The following is a 21134-nucleotide window of genomic DNA, read 5'->3' as shown; positions in this document are numbered from 1 at the left end:
GCGGAACCGGGCCGGGGGCTGATGGACTAAATCCTTTTATAGCCAGGCGGCAGCGCCGAGGGCTCCTGCCCTGACTTCGTGGCTGGTTTTCCCGTGCGCTCACCGCCGGGTCCCCCCCGCGGGGATGCTGCGGGGGCGCGGGTGACACCCACGGTGTGAGCTCAGGGCTGCCGGGGCAGCAGCGAACTGCGGCATCCCGCACATCCCGGGATTCCCTCTGCCCCGCGGGCACGGCTGGAGCGGCTCAGGGCACAGCGGGCACTGCCAGGATGCCACAGCGAGCCCCTGCCCACAGGGAACTTTGTGTCCGTGAAGTGGGACCTCCCTGAGCATCCCTACCCACCCGTGGGGCTGTCAGTCTCCCCCGACCCGCAGGACACCCGTGCTCTCCAGGGCAGCATCTCCCAGCCCCTGCTGCAGCTCCCCTCTCCCAAAATCCCGTGGGGAGAAGGAGCCAGGGTCACAGCAGGGCCTGGCTGACACCGGGTGCTGGCAGCTGCCCCGTGGGACCCCTGGCAGGCAGCAGCAGGCACGGGCAAAGTGCAGACACTTTAATGCGAGTCCCTTCCCAGCAGATCCACGCACGGGGAGCGCGGCACCTCCACGGGGAGCGGTGACAGGGGCCCACTGCGGCCACCCCCTCCTGGGAGGGGACACGAGCGGGGCCTCTCCTGCCACTGCCACCATCGTGCTGGCCCCACACCCCCCCATCTCCCACCCACTCGACTCAGGCACTGAAGAGAGACCCACACCCACGTGCTCAGGGGGCCACGGGGCTGTGGCACGGCGCTCACCCCAATCCCCCCTGTGCCCAGGGGCACACGGACACGGAGCAGCAGCAGCAGCAGCACCTTTTCCAGTGTCACTTGCCACCAAGGACGGATGCTCCGGTAGCCCCCCAGCCCCATTTTTGGCTGTGACGGGCCCAGAGATGGGCACAAAGTGCCTGGAAGGACCCGGCTGACGGGGAGGAGGCAAACCAGGGCCCCCGGGTTGTGTGGGGAGGGGGACAGAGTGGCTGGCAGGACCTGCAGCACAGACATCCCTCCCCAGGGGGTGCCCCCTCCCGGGGTGTTTGGCACAGTCCCAGGGCAGCGGGTGGCTGCAGGCTCCTAGAAGACGTAGATCTTGTCCCGCTGGACACAGTCCAGGTCATCGTCCAGCGTCAGCAGCACCTGCAGAGAGAGGGGAGAGATGGGAGAAAGGGGAGAGAGGGAAGAGAGGAGAGAGAGGGGAGAGAGGGGAGAGAGGGGAGTGAGGGGAGAGAGGGGAGAGAAGGGAGTGAGGGGAGAGAGGGGAGAGAGGGGAGAGAGGGGAGAGAAGGGAGTGAGGGGAGAGAGGGGAGTGAGGGGAGAGAGGGGAGAGAGGGGAGAGAGGGGAGAGAGGGGAGTGAGGAGAGTGAGGGGAATGAGGGGAGCAGGGTATGGTGACCTGGGCACAGAGCCTGCTGTGCCCCTGGAACCAGCACCTACCAGGAAGGAGCCGAACATGGCGATGGAGGAGAGGAAATGCCAGATGTCGTGGTCGTCAAAGAAGTCGAGCAGGATGCAGTCACGGTTGTGCTCCCGGGATTCGGCTGGCGTTTTCTGCCAGGCACAGGGCCAGCGTCACTGTGCCTGCCCGTGGCCACCCTGCCCACCCTGTGCCACCCTCCTGCTCACCTGCCAGGTGCTCAGGCCCTGGAAGAAGAAGAAGAGGGCGAAGCCCCAGACCACGGAGGTGCTGATGATGCAGAGCAGGGGGATGAGCTTGATGCGCTCGCCGCTGCGGAGCTGCGGGAGAGGCCGGGGTCACGGTGTGGGCAGGAGCTGGCAGCAGAGCCCAGCCCTGCCCTGCCCTCCCTGCTGGGCCTGCAGGGCCCAGGGCCCAAGTCCCACCTTCATGATAATGTAGAAGGCGAAGTAGAGGAGGAGGTTGCAGATGCCGATGGCCAGCAGGTAGGAAGCGAAGTCATTGGGGCGGACAATGAGGCCGTAGGCAGCGCTGGGGAGCAGGGACAGGCAGTGGGGTCAGCCTGGGGGTCCCCCTGCCCTGCCCACTGTCCCCAAAGCATGTCTGCAGCCCCCAGGAGATCAGGCACTGGGGATTCTGGGGTGCCACAGCCCCAGGGCTCACAGCTGCCAAGGCTGCCTGTCCTTGGCCCAGCCCCCTTGAGACAGCAGCACTGCAGGAGTCAGGTGAGGGTGGCAGCAGGGATGGGGAGAAGCAGGGTGGGATCTGGCACGTGCCCAGCTCTGCACTCACAGCGACCAGTTGATGATGTTCCCCATGACCAGGAGCACCATTCGGTCCTGCAAAAGAGGAGGGGCTGTGAGGGGCAGCAGGTGGCCGCTCTGTGGGGGCTGCCAGGGAGGGTCTCACAGGTCCAGGGGCCCCGGTGCCAGCACTCACCACGTACATGGGCCCGCTGCACTGCCGGACGCAGTCCGTGTACAGCACGTGCAGGATCCTGCGCAGGATGCCCGAGTCTGTGGGGACAGGAGGTGACACCAGGGGGCCACCACATTGTCCCCAGCCACCCAGCTGATGGTGCCCCCCTCACCCAGCTTCCAGCGGCCCATGTAGTACAGCTGGGTGCTCAGCAGCAGCGTGGCCACGATGTGGATGACGGAGAAGACGATCCAGAAGGCCGTGTTCCCCTTCCCAAAGACCTGCAGGGCGAGTGGGGGGCGGGCAGTGAGCTGTGGGGACAGCCAGCCCCGCTCCCTCAGCGCCCACCACACTCACCACGCCCACCACGGAGAAGAAGATGACGAGGGCCAGGCAGGCGTAGGCGCTGTAGGCGCTGGCGTTGATGTCGGGGTGACGCTTCTGGTAGAGCTTGAGCATGCACAGCCCCGCAATCATGTACATGAAGGAGGTGTCTGGGGGGGCACGGAGGTGAGGAGGTGTGGTGGCCCCGGTGTGGGTGTGAGGGGTGCTGGGGGGGCACTCACCAAACTGGAAGTTGGTGTAGTTGGGGCAGACGTGGTAGCAGGCGCTGAGCAGCCCCTCCATCATGAGGGCGGTGCCCATGGCATAGAAGAGCCCAAAGTGCTTGGGGATGCCACACTCCTGCAGGGCAGAGGAGAGGGAAGGAGGGGAAATGAGGGGTCCTGGAGGCTGAGCCCCAGAGGCAGCCCGAGCCCCCCTGTCCTCACCAGGGCGTGGGTGTCGTTGCGCAGCAGCGCGCGGTTGTAGTTGATCTCGCGCTGCAGGATGATCAGCAGGAAGAGCAGACCCAGCAGGACGTAGCCCAGGTTGCTGAGGATGTTGTTGAAGGCGCTGCGAGGGGCCGGTCCCGGTGTGGGTGCTGTGCACTCCCCCTCCCTCCCTGGGGTCCTGCTGCAGCCCAGCCCTGGGCACAGGGGACCCCCAGCCACCCCCCTCCAGCCCCCAACCCACCTGAGGTTCCCCAGAGGGTGGGCGCACAAGAAGTTGTAGTAGCAGATGTCCTGGTTGCCAGTGACATTCACCACCTGTGGGCACCAGCAGGGTGAGGGACACAGTGGGGTCCCAGGGATGTCCCCATAGTGCTGGGGAGCACGGTCTGGGACTGCAGCCCCCAAAATTCCCAAAAACCCCTCCCTGCTGCCCTGGCCACACTCACTGTCTGGTAGGTGATGACGAGCTGGATGACGGGGAGGGCGTAGAAGACAGCGATGGTGGCGATGTTCCTGGGAGAGGGTGGGGCTGTCAGGGGGTCCCTGCTGTGCACCCCAGGCTGGGGCACTGCTTGGTGCCCCCCTCCCCACTGCCTCCCACTCACCAGAAATAAATCTGGTACTTCTTCCGCAGCACCCGCTTGTCCTTGCGCGCCAGGTCGGCCACGCACAGGTATTGCTGGAAGGAGAGGGGGGTCAGGGGCTCCCCTGGCCAGCAGCTGGCGGGGGCAGGGCTGGGGGGACACCCACCTTGGTGCGGATGACATTCTTGTCGTAGTCGATGTCGGCCAGTGTGTCGTAGTCATCCTCCTCCACAGAGCTGAGCGAGTCCAGGCGCGGCCGGCCGGCCACGTTCTCCAGTGACCGCTCCCCTGGGCCAGCCCGGGCCATCAGCACAGCCCCGGGGCCAGCCCCCCTCAGCCCACCCAGAACCACAATCACCCCAATTAACCACGGGGCTGCCTCCCTGCCAACTCACACTGGGACGGGGTGCAGCTCCCTACAGCCCAGCCTGGGGACAGGTGGTGGCAAGCACTGCCCTGTGCCTGTTTCTCAGGGAACACCGAGGGCCAGGCGGACAGCATCCTGCTCTGCAGCCCCTCAGGTGCTGCCCTAGCTCTGAGGGAGGGGAGCAGGGGCTCTGTGCCCTGGGCACAGCTTGGGGCTGGGCAGATTTCGCCCTGATTGGCCCAACCCTGCCCGGTACCAGCATCTACCCATGGCAATGCTCAGTGGCCTCGTCAGGGCGGAGGGCGTGCGGCGCTTGAACTGCTCCTGCCCTTCAAAGGAAAGCCAGAGTTACTGGAGCAGAGCTCCCTGAGGTGTGTCACCCATGGAGACCCCTCTGGGGGCTGCACAGAGTGGCTGGCAGCCCCAGGACCCTTCCTGGAGATAGAGGGGGCAGAGCCAAGATGCCACAGGGCACGAGGCTCCACAGGGCTGTGAGACACCAGTGGCCCAAGAACTCACCCATGTAGCTGTAGGAGACTTCTGCTGAGGCCAGGCTGTCTGTGATGCCCTCGGTGCTGCTGGAGGAGCCGTTCCCTGCAAGGACAAGGACAGGCAGAGGGTGGGCACAGCCCAGAGGCAGGGGGTGAGGGACAGGGACAGTGCGTGGCACTCACCAAAGGAGCCGTAACCGTAGTTGTCATAGGGGCCGTGGTTCAGGAAGGAGTCAGGGATGCTGCGGGAGTGACCTGTGGGACAAGAGGGTCCCTGTCACCCCTTGGTGGCACCCCTGTCCCACTGGGCACAAAGCAGCTCCCACCAGCCCTGCCCTGGCACGGGGAGAGCTCAGAGCCAAGGACAGAGCTGGCACCTACCCAGGAGTGATGCTGCGAGTCCCCGGAAAGCCACGAGAAGAAAAAGATAGACCTGGTGAGATGCAAAGCCCCAGCACAGCCCTGCCAGCCCCACAGCAGAGAAGTCTGGGACCTCCCTGTCCCCCTGGCACTGGGATTTATCCCCAGGAACTCAGGGGGATACTCCTGCAGAGATGGAGGCTTTGCCACAGGCTCAAGAGGGCAGAACAACGAGGAATTCCCCAGGCAGACCCCTCCACGCTGCCTCCAGCCCTCACCTGTGTCCAGGCTGGGTGAATCCATGGCTGCCAGGAGCCCCTTCCTCTTGTGCTGCCTGCCAAGGGGAGCAGCTGTCAGCCCGTGTGTGCCACTGCAGGGGTGAGGGGCAGCCCCAGGACTGTGCCCAGGGCTCAGCACCCAGAGGGCAGCGGGCACTCACCGGCAGCTCTCCCAGCAGGCGATGAGCAGAGTCAGGATGTAGAAGGAGAGGAAGATGCCGAGGCAGAAGAGAACGCTGCGCACGTAGGCCTCAGCTGTGCAGAGCCAGGACAGGCCCTCAGCAGGGCTGGCACCTCGGGGGACCTGCCAGGGTCCCCACAGAGCCCAGCACCCCCAGCCCCTCCCAGACTCACAGGTTATGGCGGGTGACACCATCACCTCCAGCGTCTTCTGCCGGTCGTGCTGATCCACGGGTTCATCTGGGAGAAGGGAGGGACAGGGCTCAGCTCTGCCCTGTCCCCAGCTTGTCCCCACACAAGGTGGCAGCCCCACTGCAAACCTGGAGAGGCATCCTTGGACAGGGGGTAGTAGGGCAGAGGCCCCCCACACGCCTCGTCCTCCGTCTTCACCACCACCACCACATAGAAACTGTGGCTGGGGAAATCCTTCTTCTGCAGCAAGAGACGGGGGTCAGCAGAGCCCAGCAGGGCATCTCCCATGCCAGAGGCTATCCCAGGGACATCCCTGTGGACTCTGGCAGCACCAGGAGCAGCTCCCGTGGCACAGCCCCGTGGAACAGCCCTGAGCCCACCTGCACGGTGATGGCCGCCTTCTTTGTCATGGTCTGGTACATCCCAATGAAGGCCACGTTGTTGTCCAGGTCGTAGACGGGGCACTGAGGGGGCAGAGGGGCCGTCAGCCCCGGGCACCACGGGTCACCCAGAGAGGAGACCCACTGCCCACACCTACCAGGATGTCCTGGATGGAGATGACGGAGCAGGGGAAGGCCATGGCTGAGGTCACCTTCACGATCACCGAGTCCACTTCCTCGGGGAACTCGTACTTGAAGTACTGTGGGGAGAAAGGGCCCATTGCTGCCATGGTGGACACGCTCCCCTCCTGGGCACAGAGCCCTCCGTGCCACGCCGTGCTGGCTGCCCTCACCTGCGGCTGGGCAGCCGTAGCATTGAAGCTGAACCTCTCGTTGGTCCTGCAGAGAGCACGGGAAAGGTGATGGGTGGCGAGGGGACCCAGAGCCCCTGCAGCCCCCACAGGGAAGGGGACAAGGGCAGGGGGCTCCCCTCACCGCAGCACGAAGTTCTCCACGCGGGTGACCCGCAGCTGGTAGGAAGTGTTGAAGGACAGTGTGGAGACATCCACGTAGAAGTGCTGGGTCTCCACCTCAGCCTTGGTCTGCGGCTGGCAGAGCGTGCGGCTCACCTCCTTGTAGGCGTATTTGCGCTGGTACCTGGGCAGGGAGAGGCGAGTGTGCCCTCCGGGGGGGATGCACGGGGGTCCCAGCCTGGGGAACTCCTGGGCGGGACATCCCAGCCTGGGGAACTCCTGGGGCACGGGGGAATCAGAGCTTGGGGAACTCCTGGGTGGGACATCCCTGCATGGGGAACTCCTGCATGGGGAACTCCTGCATGGCGCATCCCTGCCGGTCCCCTGGTACTCACAGGCCCCGGAGGATGAGCGGCACCTGGAAGGAGACCACCGCCTCCTTCTGCCTCACCACGAAGAGCACGGTCCGGTTCTTGTAGTCCGACAGGACGTGCACCGACACCCGCACACCCTCGGTCTGCGGGGCAGGGGCGGGTGAGCCGCTGGCCGGGCGGGTCGGGCCGCGGCGGCTCGCACCGAAGGCTGGACTTTGCTCGGCCGCCGTGGCAGAGGCTGCCGTGCCCTGCGCACCCCAAAACCCGCGCACCCCAAAACCCGCGCACCCCAAAACCCCCGCACCCCAAAACCCCCGCACCCCGGGCACAGGCATGGGGGGACGCGGCGGTGGCGACCACCCCGGCTCACCGTGTTCCTGCGGACGCTGTGGTTGAAGGCGTAGATGTTGAGCAGGTTGGCGTCCACCCAGTCGATGTAGGTGGTGTTGAACTGCGCTTCCTTCTGGTGCACGTCGCGGTCGCCGTGGGGCAGGGGCTGCGGGCGGACGGGCGGCGGGGGCAGCAGGGCCCCGGCCAGCAGCGCCCAGCCCAGCACGGCCGCCCCGGCGCCCGGCATCCCGCCAGCATCCCCGGCCAAGGTCCGCGGGGCGGGACGGCACGGGCGGCACGGGAAGGGACGGGTCGGGTCGGGTCGGGTCGGGACGGGACCGGAGCTCAGCCGGGGCGCGGCCGGGAGCGCTGCCCCATGGCCGGTGCGGGCGGGCGCGGAGCCGCTGCCGGTGCCGGTTCCCGGTCCCGGTTCGCTCTCCCCTTCCCGTTCCGCACCGCGGTAAACACGGACCGGCGGTGACGTCAGGCCCGGCGCGCGCCGAGTGCCCGGCCGGGGAAGTGACGCGGCGGGCGGGGCGGGGGGACCGGCCCGGGCCGGGGGCACCGGGGCCCGTGCGGGGAGCCCGGCTCCATGGGGAACCGCACGGGGGATGCCCTGTGCCTTGGAAGACGCCATAAGGGAGCCCTGATCCATGTGGGAGCCTGCAGGGGAAGCCCCGCTCCATAGCGGAGCCCCGAGCCCGCATAGGGCTGCAAAGGAGAGTCGCTGCTCCATATGGATCCTGCGCGGGAAGCTCAGTTCCCCGTGTAACCCCACCGAAAAAGCGCTGGTCTGTAGGGCGGATCCTGCTGGAGAGCGCTGTCCTGTATAGCACCCCCAAGGGAGCCCCTGCTCCATAGGACACCCCATATGGAGTTCCTGCCCCAACAGGGGGGCCCCGGTGCCCGCAGCACCGCAGGCACCCCCAGACCCCCTGCCCCCAAAGCAGGGGGCAGGCAGCCTGCCTTCCCTCAACGTCCATAAGGACATGGAAGAATCCTGCCCCATTCCTTTCTCCTGCCGGGGTTCCTGCAGCCTCTCCCGTTTGTTGCACCCTTCACCACCAGAGATTGAATAACTTAAAAGTAACTTGGGAGTTTTCCCAAGCTTGGGGGAAGCGGGAGTGATGCCACACTGCATTTTTGGTGTGTTTCCCAAAACACCCCCCAATCCCAGCTGTTGCCCAGCCTCCCGCTTCCAGGCCTCACTCCAACAACTCTATGGCCTTTATATCATATTTTATTTGCCTGCAATTTGAGGTTTTGATTTAAAATCCCCCTCGGAAGGGGCTCAGCCTCACTCAGAGCCACTTTCCTGGGCTGGCTCTGACACCCAGGGCAGCTTCCTGCTCTGCCCCACGGGACAAACGCCACAGACAAGGCACTGCTGCTATTGTGCACTTTATTTCTCCGGGCCCTCCTGTCCCTGAGGATCCCACAGTTTGGAGTCTGCCCCAGGTTTCCAGGTGCAGGTGGCGGCGCTGGCGGCAGATGGGACAACCTCAGGGACAGACATGCGGGAAGAGAAGCAGAATTCCGGCCGGCTCCGGTGGAACTGGAGTCGCCTCTTGCAGGATGGCTGTGGGCGGGACTGCGTGGGGATGTGCGCTCCCTGTTTGCTCCAGGGCATCGAGAGAATCACTCGGGAATCCAACACAAGCCGGTGTCCTGTCCAGGGCCAGAATAAACCAGTTCCCTTCACCTGCAGCGCCGTGCTCACAGGTTTGGGTGCAGCACCCAGATCTGCACGGGGAAAGGAGGGAAAACAGACAAAAACAGCCCCAAACGGAGTGGGGGGAAGCAGGAATTAAAGGAGGAGCAAGGATCTGGCTGAGCACAAGTGCCAGAGGCGGGGAGGAGCCGCAGGGGGAGGTTTGCCCGTCCCCACGGAGACTCCAGAGCGGCGGGGACAGGGCAGGAGACGCTGGGCACACACACACACACAGGCTGCGACACGCTGGGTGAAACATTGACATTTATATCGAAATATGCACTAACAGTGACTTCTACCAGCCGATGCATTTTTGCCAAAGCTGAATCACAATGGTTGTGTCCCGGGGAAGGCTCGGGGCAGTGAGGGGAGGTACAGGAGCCTCCCTGCTCCTGCCTCACCCTCCCCCAGCACCTCACAAGACTCTGTCATTTCACATCTTTTGTTTGTTTTCCTCTCTGCTGCATAAACATGAAACTGGACATGCTCACTCAGAGGCCACAGCTCCAGCCCAGCCCCGTCCCGAGGGCCATCCAGAGCTGGAACTGAAGTTTTCTCACAGGAGGCACTGGGATTTCAGCAGTGGGTGAGAGGAGGCAGGAGCCCTCTCGCCCACCACACCTCTCAGGTGAGCAGGGCACTTTCCTGCCAGGCAGCAACGAGCAGAGCCGAGAGCACTGAACCAGCACAGAGCGTGGCAGCTCAGCAAGCCAAGCCTAAGCAGAGCCAGCAGAGCCTCCCTGGTGAGGCAGAGCTGCCAATTGCCCTCGGCACCCTGCCCACGGGGCTGGCTCACAGCGAGCACAGGCTGCACAGCCAGAGCTGTGCTGCTGAGCACATTCCTGGTTAGCATCTTTTCAGCCAAAGGCAGCAGCAGCAGGGAGGGAGGGAAGCAGGGATGCAGAGATTAAACTAGCACACGGCCTTTTCTTGCAAGCCTGGAGATGGAAAACTCTCAGGGAGCAAAAATGGGTTTTATCCCAGCTCCCTGAGGGGGCTGGGGATGGGATTAGCCCTTCCCCAGGAACTCTCCACTGCACTGTACTTTCAACATTTAATTTTCCACTTGCCCTTCCCGAATATTTCCAGCCAGAAGCTTCTGGGAAGTGTGAGCAGTGCTCCCTCAAAGCCTGCCCTGCAAGGCCATCAAGCTCCAGGGAGCAGCACCCCAGGATCACAGGGGGAGGGTGCAATCCCTCCTCTCCCATGGCACTCTGCAACTCCCTGCATCTGATCCTGGCCAGGGGAATGCTTCACCTTTCCTTCATCTGTGTGTAGATCACATATACTGGAAACAAAACACACACTATGCATGCAATCCAGGCAGGAATCCTGCTATGATCAAAGCTACAGGAGGAGGGGATGAGTGGGACGTTAGGGGATTCCTCAACGCTAGCTCAGAGTTACACACCAGCCCCTTGGCTACAGCAAAGGGCAGACAGACTATGTACAGTACCTATGGGCTTCAGCAAAGCCACCTGACACCTGAACAGCCCTCCCTTGGAGCATGGAGTGAAGCTCTCTGTTCCTCCCAGCTTTACCTGCCTGGAATCCCGTGGGAAGCACAAACCCAGCGTGGCACCACTGAGCAAGTAAGGCAGGGAGGAACAGACTTGGTTTAAAACAGGCTATCTGCAAGTTATCAATTCATCTAGGGCTCTGCCTCTCAGGTCCAAATAATTTCTTTCTGGAAGAGAAGCTCTCAGTTTTAAATGAAAAGTCATTTTGCTACAAGCAGCCCTGTGAACTACAAACCAAGCCAAAACCCCACTGTGTGAGGCACAGCCCTTCAGGAGGGCACCTGCCCCTCTGGCTCCCTTGCTGGAGGTGAGGAGCAGTGTCCAGGGCAGGAGAAGCTACGTCTCAACTTCACCTTTTACTCTAAGAGGCTGTAGTTGCTCAAATAAACTGTTTATACAAGTAAACCAGTAGTGATAAGGAAATATACACCTTGGGATCTGTAAAGCTTCAGAGTGATTTAGGCTTTGCAGCCAGGGGCTCTTCATGTGGGCTTGCTTTAGAAAAAAGGATGTAACAGTCATACTTAATAAAAAAATAGAAAAAAAAAACTGCAAAGAGCCTGGGCACCTCTGAGGGATGTCTGTCAGTTCCAGAGGAGTGAGGAAGTGACTACCAATTACTGGATCATTAAAATCCTACAGTGAGCAACTGCTAAAAGCCAGCAACATCACGGGCAGCAGGAGCAGGGGCCAGCAGCAGCACCCAAATGGGAGCGTTCCCAGGGGAGCTGTGTGGGAGGAAGGGAAGTGCCCCCACTAGCAGGACTGGGGACACAGCACGAGACAAGCACTGGGGAGTGCTACACCACTTCAGGTAACTGTTTGCTTCTTTAAATTTCTGAATTCCAGTTTCAAGCTGCTTCAGAAAGGAGTGAGAAAGCAACACTTGTCATTTAACACCCCCTCAGTAAACAAACAAACAAACAAAAACCCCAAACAAACAAACAAAAAAAAAAAAAAAAGAAAAAAAACCCGCCTAAATGGTGGAACCGAGCTTGGAAAAATGCATCTGTTCTGGCTTTTGCAGGTGGAATGTGATTCTTGTTCCCAGGCAAATACACAGAGCATGATGGCTGCAGCCAGGACCGGTGAGCCAGGAGCGGGGCTGTCGGACAGGCTACAAGGGGTCTAGGACAACCACAGGGCAACAAGACATGAGAGGGGCACAGAGTGACACTCCTGTTCTGCTTTTAAATGAGGAATGGGAATGATTTAAAAGTAAAACTCTTCTCCAGCTAATTTGCTCCTGCAATAAAAGCAACCCAGCCGGCCCTGGTACGTACAAGAGCAGTTAAACACGAGCCTTCCCCCTCAAAACACTAGGTACGGACATCCGGCAACATTCTAAATGGAAAGTGCTTTAAGAAAGAAGGATTCTGTAGTGCCAGTGACAGAACTGATCTGATGGGCTGGATGATGCTCTCCACGCTGACTGCAGCGACTCAGGCCAGGGCAGCTCGTTTCTCCTCGGGGGTCTCCTCCAGCAGCTGCATGATCAGTTCGTGGAGGGGCTTGCAGACCTTGGCGTAGCCCCCGCCCGTCAGGTGCAGGAAGTCGAACATGTCGTGGTAGGAGATGGTGCCATCCGAGTGCACGAAGCCCACGTCCACGTCCAGCAGCTGCACGTTGGGCAGTTTGGGCAGAGAGCCCTTCAGCAGATGGTTCACCTTGGCGTTCTTCTGCCGCAGAGGGTTTGGCTTCTCTCCACGAGGTAGCAGGCCCTGGCAGAGAGGAGGCAGAAAAGAGCTTTGTGTCACTGATGGCACTGATTTCCCTTCCAATTCGGGCTGCCTGGCAGGATTTAGGATGTCTGTGACAAGAGGAACTCATTCCTCAAATGAGAATTTGTCCATTCAGGCCTAATGTGAAATGCAAGTAAAGGAGTCAGATGAGCTACCAGCACTGACTGCCAGGAAAACTGCTTTCTTTTATTTTTTAAATGTATCAGCTTGTGCTCTTTCCATCCACTTTCAGCTCCTCAGCAGGACAGGCAGCAGCTTCCTAAGGACGAGGACACCAACAAGGATTCCCAATGCCAGCTGGAATTTGGGAACCCTCACAGGACTTCCTCAGTAACATTAAGAAGTGGGATTGTTACAGGGAATGAGCCCACCCAGCTCTGGAAGGGCTTAAGCAGAGCTCCTGCAAAGCCAAGCCAGTGAGGGGAGGCACAAAGCAGAGGAGAGATCAAGGGAATGCCCTCCCAGCACCAGCCAGTAGGGGTGGCTCCCTCCCAGTGCCCTCCCAGTGCCCTCCCAGTGTGCAGAGCACAGCCCAGGGATTGGGCCCTACCAGCACAATCACTTTGGCCTGTGGCTGCTGGGTGTTTATCAGGCGCACGATGGCCTCGATCCCCCCTGCCACTTCTTCTGCTGTGTTTTCATGGTTATTTGTTCCAACCCAAACAACAATGACCTGCAAGGAGAGAAAAACGTTTCCAGCTTTTCCAGGGCAAGTGGTAACAGGGCTGATGACCCTGAAATCTCTGCATAAACATCATCTGTAGCCAAAGAGCTGCAGGGAGAGTCAGGCTTGAGCTCGGCCCTGGCGCTGGCACTGCTCACTGCTCCCAGAGAAGGCACTTGTGCCAGGCCTGCAGCTGCAGGTGACCTTCACCTGGATACCCTCACAAACTCTGCAGCTCGTACCTTGGGTTTGATGTTCTCCAGTTCACCGTTCTTCAGTCTCCATAGAACATGGCCCGTGGTGTCCCCACCAATCCCAAAGTTCAGTGCATGGAGTGGGGAGAAGAGCTCTCGCCATATCTGCAAGCAGAGAGCACCGTGCTGCTTCAGAGCTGACACCACACAGTGTCCCCAAGGCCACTGAGAGCCACCAGCCCTTCTCTGAAAACTCACTCCACAAAGGAAGGAGGTTTTATATGCAGTCAGAAGAGATGGAGGTGCTGAGGGAAGATCTCTGGAGCAGTGATTTGCTGAACTCATCAGAGCCCCAGAGTGCTGATCTATTGCAGTGTCCCCAAGCACAAGGCCTTGGAAGAAGGAATCTATGACCTTATTAAATCCTTCTCATCCCCAGGTAACAAAACTAGAACAAAGGGAAGCAGCTTGTGAACAAAGCTGCACAGCTGCCACCATGGCAGAAGAGAACTGTTCTTTCCCTCAATAACTTTAGCGAAGAACCAGTGGACCAATGCCTCTGGCACCCTGAACTCCACAGGGCTGAGTGTGTTCTGGCCATGGCAGGTACAGCCACAGGGAATTCCATGGCCCTCAGGAGGCTGGAATCTCAGAGGGCTGTGTACATGTGCCAAAATGCAGGCAGCTGATCGTGGCCTCAGAGAAGGAGGCAAAAGCAGCCAGGTAAAGCAGTGTCCAGGCACTGGGGAGTTCAGGAAGCAGGGCAGGGATGTCTCAGGAGACAGCAGTGAAAATGAGGGCAGTGGAAGTCATCAGTGTTACATGTGATCAGCCTCTAGTGGGTCAAAGAGATGCTCCAATTGCTCTGACCCCTCCCTCCCTCCCACCATCCCTCCCTCCTCCCTCCCTCCATCCCTACCTCATACTGCTGTAGCAACTGCACCATGGAGTCCCCCACGAAGAGCACATCGGGCTCCTTGTCTTTGCAGTCCAGGACAAACCGATTGTGCTGTCAAAGAGAGCAGCAGGGTGAGCTGCAGGTCACAACTGCTCCTGGGCACCCATCTCTGCTGCAGGACAGGGACAGCTGCCCAACCAGTTTCCCTTGCTGCCATGCCCTCCAGCACCCCTGCCTGCATTAACCCCTGAGCTGCTGGACACTGCTCTCACTCCACAAGCCCGTGAGGATCCTGGGTTGGATGAAACTTTGGTGTGGTTTAGTTTACGGCCATTGCTCCTTGTCCTGTCACTGAGCATCACTGAGCAGAGCCAGGCTCCATCTTCTGACACCCCTTGGAGATTTTGTATGGATTGATGGGGACCCCTTTCAGCCTTTTCAGGACTAACCCTGCCCAGCTCCTGCAGTCACTCCTCATCAGAGAGGTGCTCCAGACCCCCCTTCCTTTGCTCCATCACAGCAGGACACACAGGAGTGACAGCTGCCAGCTGTTGTGACCTCAGGCTGCCAAGAGTGGCCTGGGCAGCACTGGCCCAACATCCCCCCAGTAATGAGGATCCACCTGCCAGCCTTACCTGTGACATCCACCTGTCATCCCCCTGAATGTCCTCGGCGGCGTGTGGGACTGCTGCTGGGTTGGAGTCCCCCATGCCCATTCTGTTCCTGTGGAAAGAACAGCTCACACCCACTGCTTCCAGCAGCTCCCACAGCAGCAGGGCTGGGAAAGGGCAGCTGGAATCTGCTGCACCCCAGCTCCTGCCTGCTCCTGGCCGTGCTGGCAGTTGGCTGAGAACCACAACACGGGTGCTGCTCCATGGCAGAGTGAGTCTGCAGCAGGCATTGCCCTGGAGGCAGGCACAGAGAGCAAAGCACAGCTCTGAGGATGCTCTGCAGCCCCACACCTGAGCCATGCAGGGCTTTAACAACTCAGCAGCAAGCGCTGAGACTGAGGATAAGTCCCTATTAGTGCCCAGAGATCCAGCTTACAGCTGCTGAGCTCCACAGCCCAGGTGGATAATCTGCCTTCGGGAGCACAGCATCGTGGTGGGATTGATCCCACAATCCCAGGACCGTTAGGAACTGGGAGGGATCTCTGGAGATCATCCAGTCCAACCCCCCCGGGGTCACCTGGAGCAGGTGACACAGGAATGCATCCAGGTGGGTTTGGAATGTGTGCAGAGAGGGAAATCCCACGATCTCCCTGGGGAGCTGCTCCAGGGCTCTGCCACCCATGAAAGAAGATCTTCCCCACCTTGAGGAGGAATTTGTATTTTAGTTTCTGGCCACTGCTCCTTCTCCTGATACCGGGCATCACTAAAGGGAATCTGGAACGGAGCTCGGACACTCCTTGGAGATATTTGTATGGATTGATGGGACTCCTTTCTCCAGGCTGGCCAGGCCCAGCTCCCAGATGTCCCCATCAGAGAGATGCTCTAGCCCTTCGCCATCCTTGCAGACCCCGAAGGATGTGCAGCGGGAAGAGCAGCGGGATGATGCTCCCGGCGGCCGCCGCCTGCAGCGCGCTGGGCGCGCACGGCTCCCGAGCCCATGGCGGCGGGCAGGGCTCAGCGGGGCGGCTTCCCCCGCGCCCCCTCCCCTCCCGTCCTTCCTCCCGCCGCCCCCCGCCCCTCCGCGGTGCCCCCGGGCCGGCGCCGCCCCGCGCCCCGCTCCCCCCGCACTCACGGCGGCTGCGGCTCCTTCCCCCGCGACTCCATGGCGGGCGCGTCCCCTCCGCTCGGCCCCGCGCCTGCGCCGCTTCCGCTTCCGCCTCGCCGCGCGCGCCCCGGCCGCCGCTTCCGCCCCGCGCCCGCGGAAATCCCGCCTCGCGCCGCTCCCGTGACGTCATGCGATGGGGGGGATGGAGTCACTCCCTGAACGCGTGATGTCATGAGGAATCCTCTTGCTGTTTACCGTGGGTTTCACCCTGAAACCACAGCACCTCCCGCCCCTCGCCATGACGTCATTCTACCACCCATGACGTCATTCTGCCCCCAAGATGAGGCGTGGCCTGCATGTGGGGGTTTCCTGATGTCCCAGAGAGGAGTGATGTCGCAAGAACAAGTTTCCAGTTTCCCGTGGGTTTCGCCCCAAAACTGAAGCAGCTCCCCAGCCCCGGGGGGCACCAGATGGGGCGGTCTCACCATGACATCATTCAGCTATCCCCGCTGGGGTCTGACGTCAGACTCATCTTCCATATCTCACTGGTTTCACCCGAAAACCGCAGCACCAACCACCCTCTGCCGCACCTCTCCGTGACGTCATTCTACCGCCATGTGACGTCATTATCCTCCCGAAGCGAGGCGTGACCCAGGTGTATGTGGGCGGGGGGGTCCCTGATGTCGTGACATCACGATTATCACGTTTCCCATTTCCCTCGGGTTTCTCCCCAAAGCCACAGCGCGCCTCCCTCCCCACGCGCCCGCCGCGCGAGGGCGCCCGGCGCGGGCCGCGCGCCGTGACGCGCGCAGTGACGTCAGAGCGCCGCCCCCGTCGCCATGGCAGCCGCCCGCCCCCCGGCGCCCCCCCGCGGATGAGCTCACGCGGTGCCGCAGCCCCGCGGGGGGGTTCGCTCCGCGCGACAAGATGGCGGCGGCGGCTGCGGCGGGAGGAGGCGGCGGAGCGGGGGCTCCCCCCGCGGCCCCCCGGCTCTCCCCGGCCCCGCCGCCCCCGCGGCCCCCCGGGCCCGCCCGCATCGGCTACTACGAGATCGAGCGCACCATCGGCAAGGGCAACTTCGCCGTGGTGAAGCTCGCCACGCACCTGGTGACCCGCGCCAAGGTGAGTCCCCCGCGGGGGTCGCGGCGCCGTCCCGGCGAGGGGGGACGGAGCGGGGAGCGGCCCCGAGCGCGCCCGGCCCCGAGCGGGCGCTGCCGGGGAGCGGGGCCGCTGTCACGGGTGACACGGGTGTCCCCGCCGGTCCCGTGGCACCGGGATAACGTGGAGGTGGAGCGGGGGGGATGCGCCCGTGGTACCCGGGGATGCTCCCGGCGTGCCGGCGGGGACGCGGAGGGCAGGCGGGGGACAGGTCAGTTCTTACCGGAACGGTGGGAATCGGTCGTGGCCGGGTCTCCAGGGCCGTGGGAAAGCGCAGGGAATAGCGCGAGGGCCTCCCGAGGGAGCGAGTGCAGGTAGATCCAGGTCCGGCCGCGCTGCCAGGTGAGCCCCGGAGCATGGCAGGAGATCGGGGTGGGTGCAGGCACGGCGAGCCCTGGAGCACGGCAGCAGATCCGCGAGGAACGGCACTAGCGCTGCTGTAGCGCCGTGACACCGGGGCTGCCGTGCTGCGTGCACCGGCGCTGCTCCGGGATCGCCCCGGAGTGCGGCAGCAGCGGGGCTGGCATGGGCAGGCAGCAGACAGGCCTGAACCAGAGCCCTGCGCCTGCTCTTGGCTCCGTGCTGGCTCCTGGGAAGCGCTGCAGAGGGAGGATGGAGCTGGCTGGGCTTGTGCCTCTGTCAGTTCCCGGGCTTGTCCCTCTGTCACTCTCTGGGATTGCCCCTTTGTCAATTCCCAGGGTTGTCCCTCTGTCACTCTCTGGGATTGCCCCTTTGTCAATTCCCAGGGTTGTCCCTCTGTCACTCTCTGGGATTGCCCCTTTGTCAATTCCCAGGGTTGTCCCTCTGTCACTCTCTGGGATTGCCCCTTTGTCAATTCCCAGGGTTGTCCCTCTGTCACTCTCTGGGATTGCCCCCCTGTCAATTCCCGGGGTTGTCCCTCTATCAATTCCCGGGGTTGTCCCTCTATCACTCTCTGGGATGGCCCCTCTTGTCAGTTTAAGGAGCAGCATTGTTTTGAAACAGGAGGAGAAATCCACCATCGCCTTGGTTTGTTGGAGCTCTGGCTCTTTGCCCAGATAATAAAGTGAAATTAATTTCAGGGGCTATTTAAACATCAGTTATAACACCTCCTGGACAGTTTTTTTCAGAGCTGGGCTCTATTTGCCTGCCCTGACAGCTGTTTTGTGCCTGCAAGTGCTTGATGCCACAATTTAACACTTGAGGTGTTCTGTGCTGCTGTTCTCCCCATGATGAACCTGAACCTTGCTGGGAGAAATGGGTGATGAGTTCAGGACACTGCCCCTCTGAGTGGAGACCACTCCTGGAAAAGGAGGGATCTAGCTCCAAGTTGCTTTCCTGTTCCTGTTTCCAGATTTCTTCTCAGTGGTGCTGACTCTGAAGTTTGCAAAATACCCAAGCAGAGACCATCATTTGTGCAGGAATAGTTGACTTTGTCCAAAGAATGGCAGAATATGCACACAAATTTTATCTGGAAATTGTGTTCCACGTTTACAGGAGCAAGGCTGGATTTTGCACGTTGGCTTTGGGTGATGGAAGGGGACACTGGGCTTGGAAAGCTTTGCTTTATAACAGTGTACACTCATTCCTACTGCCCTGGAGTGACCAAGGGTGGGTTTTGGACTTCAATAATTGGCTTTCTGGTGGGAAGGTGAGGTGCTGGGGGCTCTGGAGCAGGAGTTTCGACCTGTAGCACATTCATTCCCTGCATGGAGGAGATCCAGTCCCTGTCCCTCTGAGCTCTGGGGGCTCCCCAAGCCTGGGGAAATACCTGTGCTGGAACAACTGCCATCTGCTCAGCTGAGCTGGGATAGCTTGGAGCTGAAACTTGACCTGGAAGCTTTCTCAACTCCGAGGTCAGGTTTCCTTTCAAATCCCAGCCTCTGGAGAGGAGTGTGAGTGAATGGATTGGGTTCTGCTTGCAGACCCTGAGCACTGTGGGCTCAGTACTTTTCCTTCGCTGACAGGACTGTTGCTGTTGGCTCTGGGAGAGGAGTGAGGAAGGAGAAAGGAGCTGCTTGGTTCAGGCTCTGGGACTCCTGAGGTTAGAAGGGAGGTGTTGATGTGAATGCGTTGCAAAGGGCAAATCCTTATGGGGAATTGTTTTTGACTGGCAGGAGAAGTGCAAAATAATGCTACTGCAAACTTGTCTTCATCACAGTTACACTTTTAACACTTTGACTTAATGGAAACAACTTGGAAGCGAGTAAAACCTTGGCAAAATGGGCGCGTTTAGGGATGTGAAAGAATTCTTTGATCACGAAACGCAAGCGCAGCCCGGTTGCTGCCTGTGCTGGCAGCCCCTTCCTGAGGTGATCCTGATCTCCCAGCAGTAGCTGCGTAAGAGAACCGGGCAGTTCAAATATAGCCACCAAATCCCTGCACAAACTTGACCCCATGTCACATTCTCTTAGAGAAAAGCGGGTTTGCTTGTCACAGCCCCTCCTTGGGAACCGCGCTGCTCCGCCGTCTCAGACGGAACTGCACTCCGAGTGTCCGTGTCAGCTTGGAAATACATGTACCCTGTGATTTTGGGCCTTTTCCAGAAGGTGAAGTTAATGACTGGTATGCATTGCTGAGCCTGGAATTTGAGGTGGTCTGTGGATCAGTGTTGGATCCTGTTTTCCTTTCCGGTGGACATTTACCAGGTCAAGTGGACTTTGACATGACAGCTCGAGATAACATTCCTGGCTTGTGTCCCCTTTTCCCTAAAAAGAGAAGTGGAGGGTAGTTGGATGCCTGGTCAGATCAGAAAGGACAGGGATTTTCCTGGCCCTTGGGAAGTTGAGCACTGCATTTATTTAGGGAGAGGAGCAGGGAGCCTGGCCCTGCTGGGCTGGCACGTTCTGCTGACACCCAACGTTGCAGTTTACACAGAACTGCATTTCAGGAGCTGAATGTGGGTCAGCAGTGCTGGGGACACTGAGGAAGGGGAATGTTAATCATCCCAAAGGGCAGGAGGCCTGTATTCATAATTGTCTCTGCTGGAGCTGATGGAATAGAAGGGAACAGTCGGCAATTTACGTATTAACCAAGGCAGCAATTTACATTCAGTCCCTGCCCATGCAAAGTTGGACTCTTGTGCTCTGTCAGAGCTGCTCTGATGGCTGGGCAGGAGCTGGAGCCACTGCTCTGACTGGGATGAATTGGGCACCTGTGGGGAATTTTGCTGCATCCTTCCTTCTGTCTCCCTTCCTTTTGTCTCTTCTCATCTTTTATGAGAAACCCTTGTTTCTGTGCTAAAAATCCTCAGAGTGACCTGCTGAATGAATTGTTTTCCACAGAATTTCCATTTATAAATCATCCAAGTGACTTCATTAGAATTCCAGCTCTGTTCAGGCGGTGGGGTTGTTTTTAATGCCACGTTTTTTCATGAGGGCTGGTCAGGGAATGTTCCTGAGCGTGCCAAGGAGCACATAGCCTATGTTCCCGTGCCCTTTGGCTGTTGTGTTTGAGTCTTCAGGGGCTGTTGGGGCTGAGGAGGACAGAGAGGGACACTCTGGTCACTGGGCACTGCTAGAGCTCTCTGCTGTGCTGGCTGCATCCCTTCCCTCAGCTCCATGTGATGGGAGTGCAGCTGGAGCACGAGCAGGGTGTACCTGCCGTGGCTGCACTGCTCTCATGACTGGAGTCACTTTCACATCCATCTTTCCCTTGAAATGGAATTGACAGTCCTGGGAGAGCACAGCTCCTTCCCGAGTGCAGTGATCTTCCTGCTGTGCTGCCTTAGCTTCTTGCAGGCTGGTTGTCAACTTAGGTTTGAGTTAAATTTCTGTTGTATCTGGATGGGCAAAGCTTGGAGCAAGTTTCCCTGGCTGTCTGTCGTGAGATCCTGTTTAAGGGGTACCTGGAGTTGTTTTGCTGGATAGTAACCCAAATCCACAATGCTTTCATCCTTGGCAGAACACAGCCCTTCTACCAGCACAAGCACAACTGGAGGAAGGCTAGAATTGAGCTGATTTTTCTTTCTAAGGAGCTAAGCCTTTTCTGGAGAACGGGAGAGGACGTTCTCTTCCATGAGAGAACAGGCTTAATTTCTGTGGTTTGTCTTTGGCTGAGTTGGAATCATCAGTGGAACACATTTTTCACCAGAGTTGTTGGAGGTGGGCACTGTGGCACTGGAAACAGGATGAAAAGCTGTCAGACTCCATGGATGGAGAGCTGGGCTTTGCTGAGTCTGAGCACGGGGGGCTGGGCCGGGTTCTCTGCTCAGGTGCAAAGCGCTCTCAGCTCCGAGGGTGAAGGTGGAGAAGCCCTGGTGGCTGCAGTGTGCTGCAGCCAGGCACGTGGCTCTGGTGCTGAGGTGCCTGCAGCAGCTGCCCCTGGCTCTGATAAGCCCTGACTCACCGGCCTCGTGTGCGTGGAATTGTTCAATACAGCCGCACGTTTTGGAATCGCCT

The 21134-nt window shown here is 60.1% G+C and overlaps 3 protein-coding genes across 7 annotated transcripts in view; 1 reads left to right on the top strand and 2 right to left on the bottom strand.

Moving 5' to 3' along the window:
* Positions 1–536: 536 nt before the first annotated feature.
* SIDT2 (SID1 transmembrane family member 2) lies at positions 537–7634 on the bottom strand. Of its 2 annotated transcripts, XM_079326540.1 has the most exons (27): positions 7193–7622; positions 6844–6965; positions 6471–6632; positions 6329–6374; positions 6134–6235; positions 5976–6059; positions 5724–5835; positions 5578–5643; positions 5385–5478; positions 5224–5279; positions 4769–4840; positions 4614–4688; positions 4361–4423; positions 3894–4015; positions 3749–3822; positions 3590–3656; positions 3385–3458; positions 3141–3264; positions 2937–3054; positions 2728–2864; positions 2543–2651; positions 2392–2468; positions 2245–2291; positions 1878–1983; positions 1662–1772; positions 1473–1586; positions 537–1175 (listed from the first exon to the last, which is right to left on the bottom strand). In XM_079326540.1, exons 1-27 carry the CDS (start codon positions 7397–7399, stop codon positions 1113–1115), a joined length of 2604 nt encoding a protein of 867 aa, XP_079182666.1. In that variant the 5' UTR covers positions 7400–7622; the 3' UTR covers positions 537–1112. The 2 variants fall into 2 exon arrangements, with proteins under 2 accessions (XP_079182666.1, XP_079182665.1); XM_079326539.1 differs by lacking the exon at positions 4361–4423 and having other exon boundaries at positions 7193–7634.
* A 1475-nt stretch (positions 7635–9109) lies between these two features.
* On the bottom strand, positions 9110–15766 carry PAFAH1B2 (platelet activating factor acetylhydrolase 1b catalytic subunit 2). The gene is made up of 6 exons (XM_079326549.1): positions 15625–15766; positions 14517–14604; positions 13903–13992; positions 13032–13148; positions 12676–12798; positions 9110–12104 (listed from the first exon to the last, which is right to left on the bottom strand). The coding sequence occupies exons 1-6, from the start codon at positions 15654–15656 to the stop codon at positions 11826–11828; spliced, it is 729 nt and encodes a 242-aa protein (XP_079182675.1). The 5' UTR covers positions 15657–15766; the 3' UTR covers positions 9110–11825.
* Positions 15767–16462: 696 nt separating this feature from the next.
* The window catches only part of SIK3 (SIK family kinase 3), a 69660-nt gene continuing 64988 nt past the window's right edge, over positions 16463–21134 (top strand). For 3 of the 4 annotated variants that reach the window (XM_079326538.1, XM_079326537.1, XM_079326535.1), the window contains exon 1: positions 16463–16719. In XM_079326538.1, the coding sequence (XP_079182664.1) occupies positions 16525–16719 (195 nt within the window). In that variant the 5' untranslated portion in view covers positions 16463–16524. The remainder of the gene's footprint in view (positions 16720–21134) is intronic. The other variant, XM_079326536.1, reaches the window with a different exon arrangement.

This window comes from Erithacus rubecula (assembly GCF_903797595.1).
Source record: "Erithacus rubecula genome assembly, chromosome: 25".
NCBI classification, from domain to species: domain Eukaryota; kingdom Metazoa; phylum Chordata; class Aves; order Passeriformes; family Muscicapidae; genus Erithacus; species Erithacus rubecula.
Note: the sequence above shows the minus strand (reverse complement) of the source record. Positions and strands in the feature narration are given on the sequence as shown.

Bases quoted from the DNA above. Each gene is read 5' to 3' on its own strand.
- SIDT2 (XM_079326540.1), bottom strand. From the start codon at position 7,399: ATGCCGGGCGCCGGGGCGGCCGTGCTGGGCTGGGCGCTGCTGGCCGGG. The intron at 6,375-6,470 runs GTGAGGGGAGCC...TGCTCTCTGCAG, and splicing joins GTGGAGAACTTCGTGCTGCG to GACCAACGAGAGGTTCAGCT. The intron at 5,836-5,975 runs GTGGGCTCAGGG...CTCTTGCTGCAG, and splicing joins AGGCGGCCATCACCGTGCAG to AAGAAGGATTTCCCCAGCCA.
- PAFAH1B2 (XM_079326549.1), bottom strand. From the start codon at position 15,656: ATGGAGTCGCGGGGGAAGGAGCCGCAGCCGCC. The intron at 13,993-14,516 runs GTAAGGCTGGCA...TCTCTTTGACAG, and splicing joins ATGACAGGTGGATGTCACAG to CACAATCGGTTTGTCCTGGA. The intron at 13,149-13,902 runs GTAGGGATGGAG...CTCTGCTTGCAG, and splicing joins AGTTGCTACAGCAGTATGAG to ATATGGCGAGAGCTCTTCTC.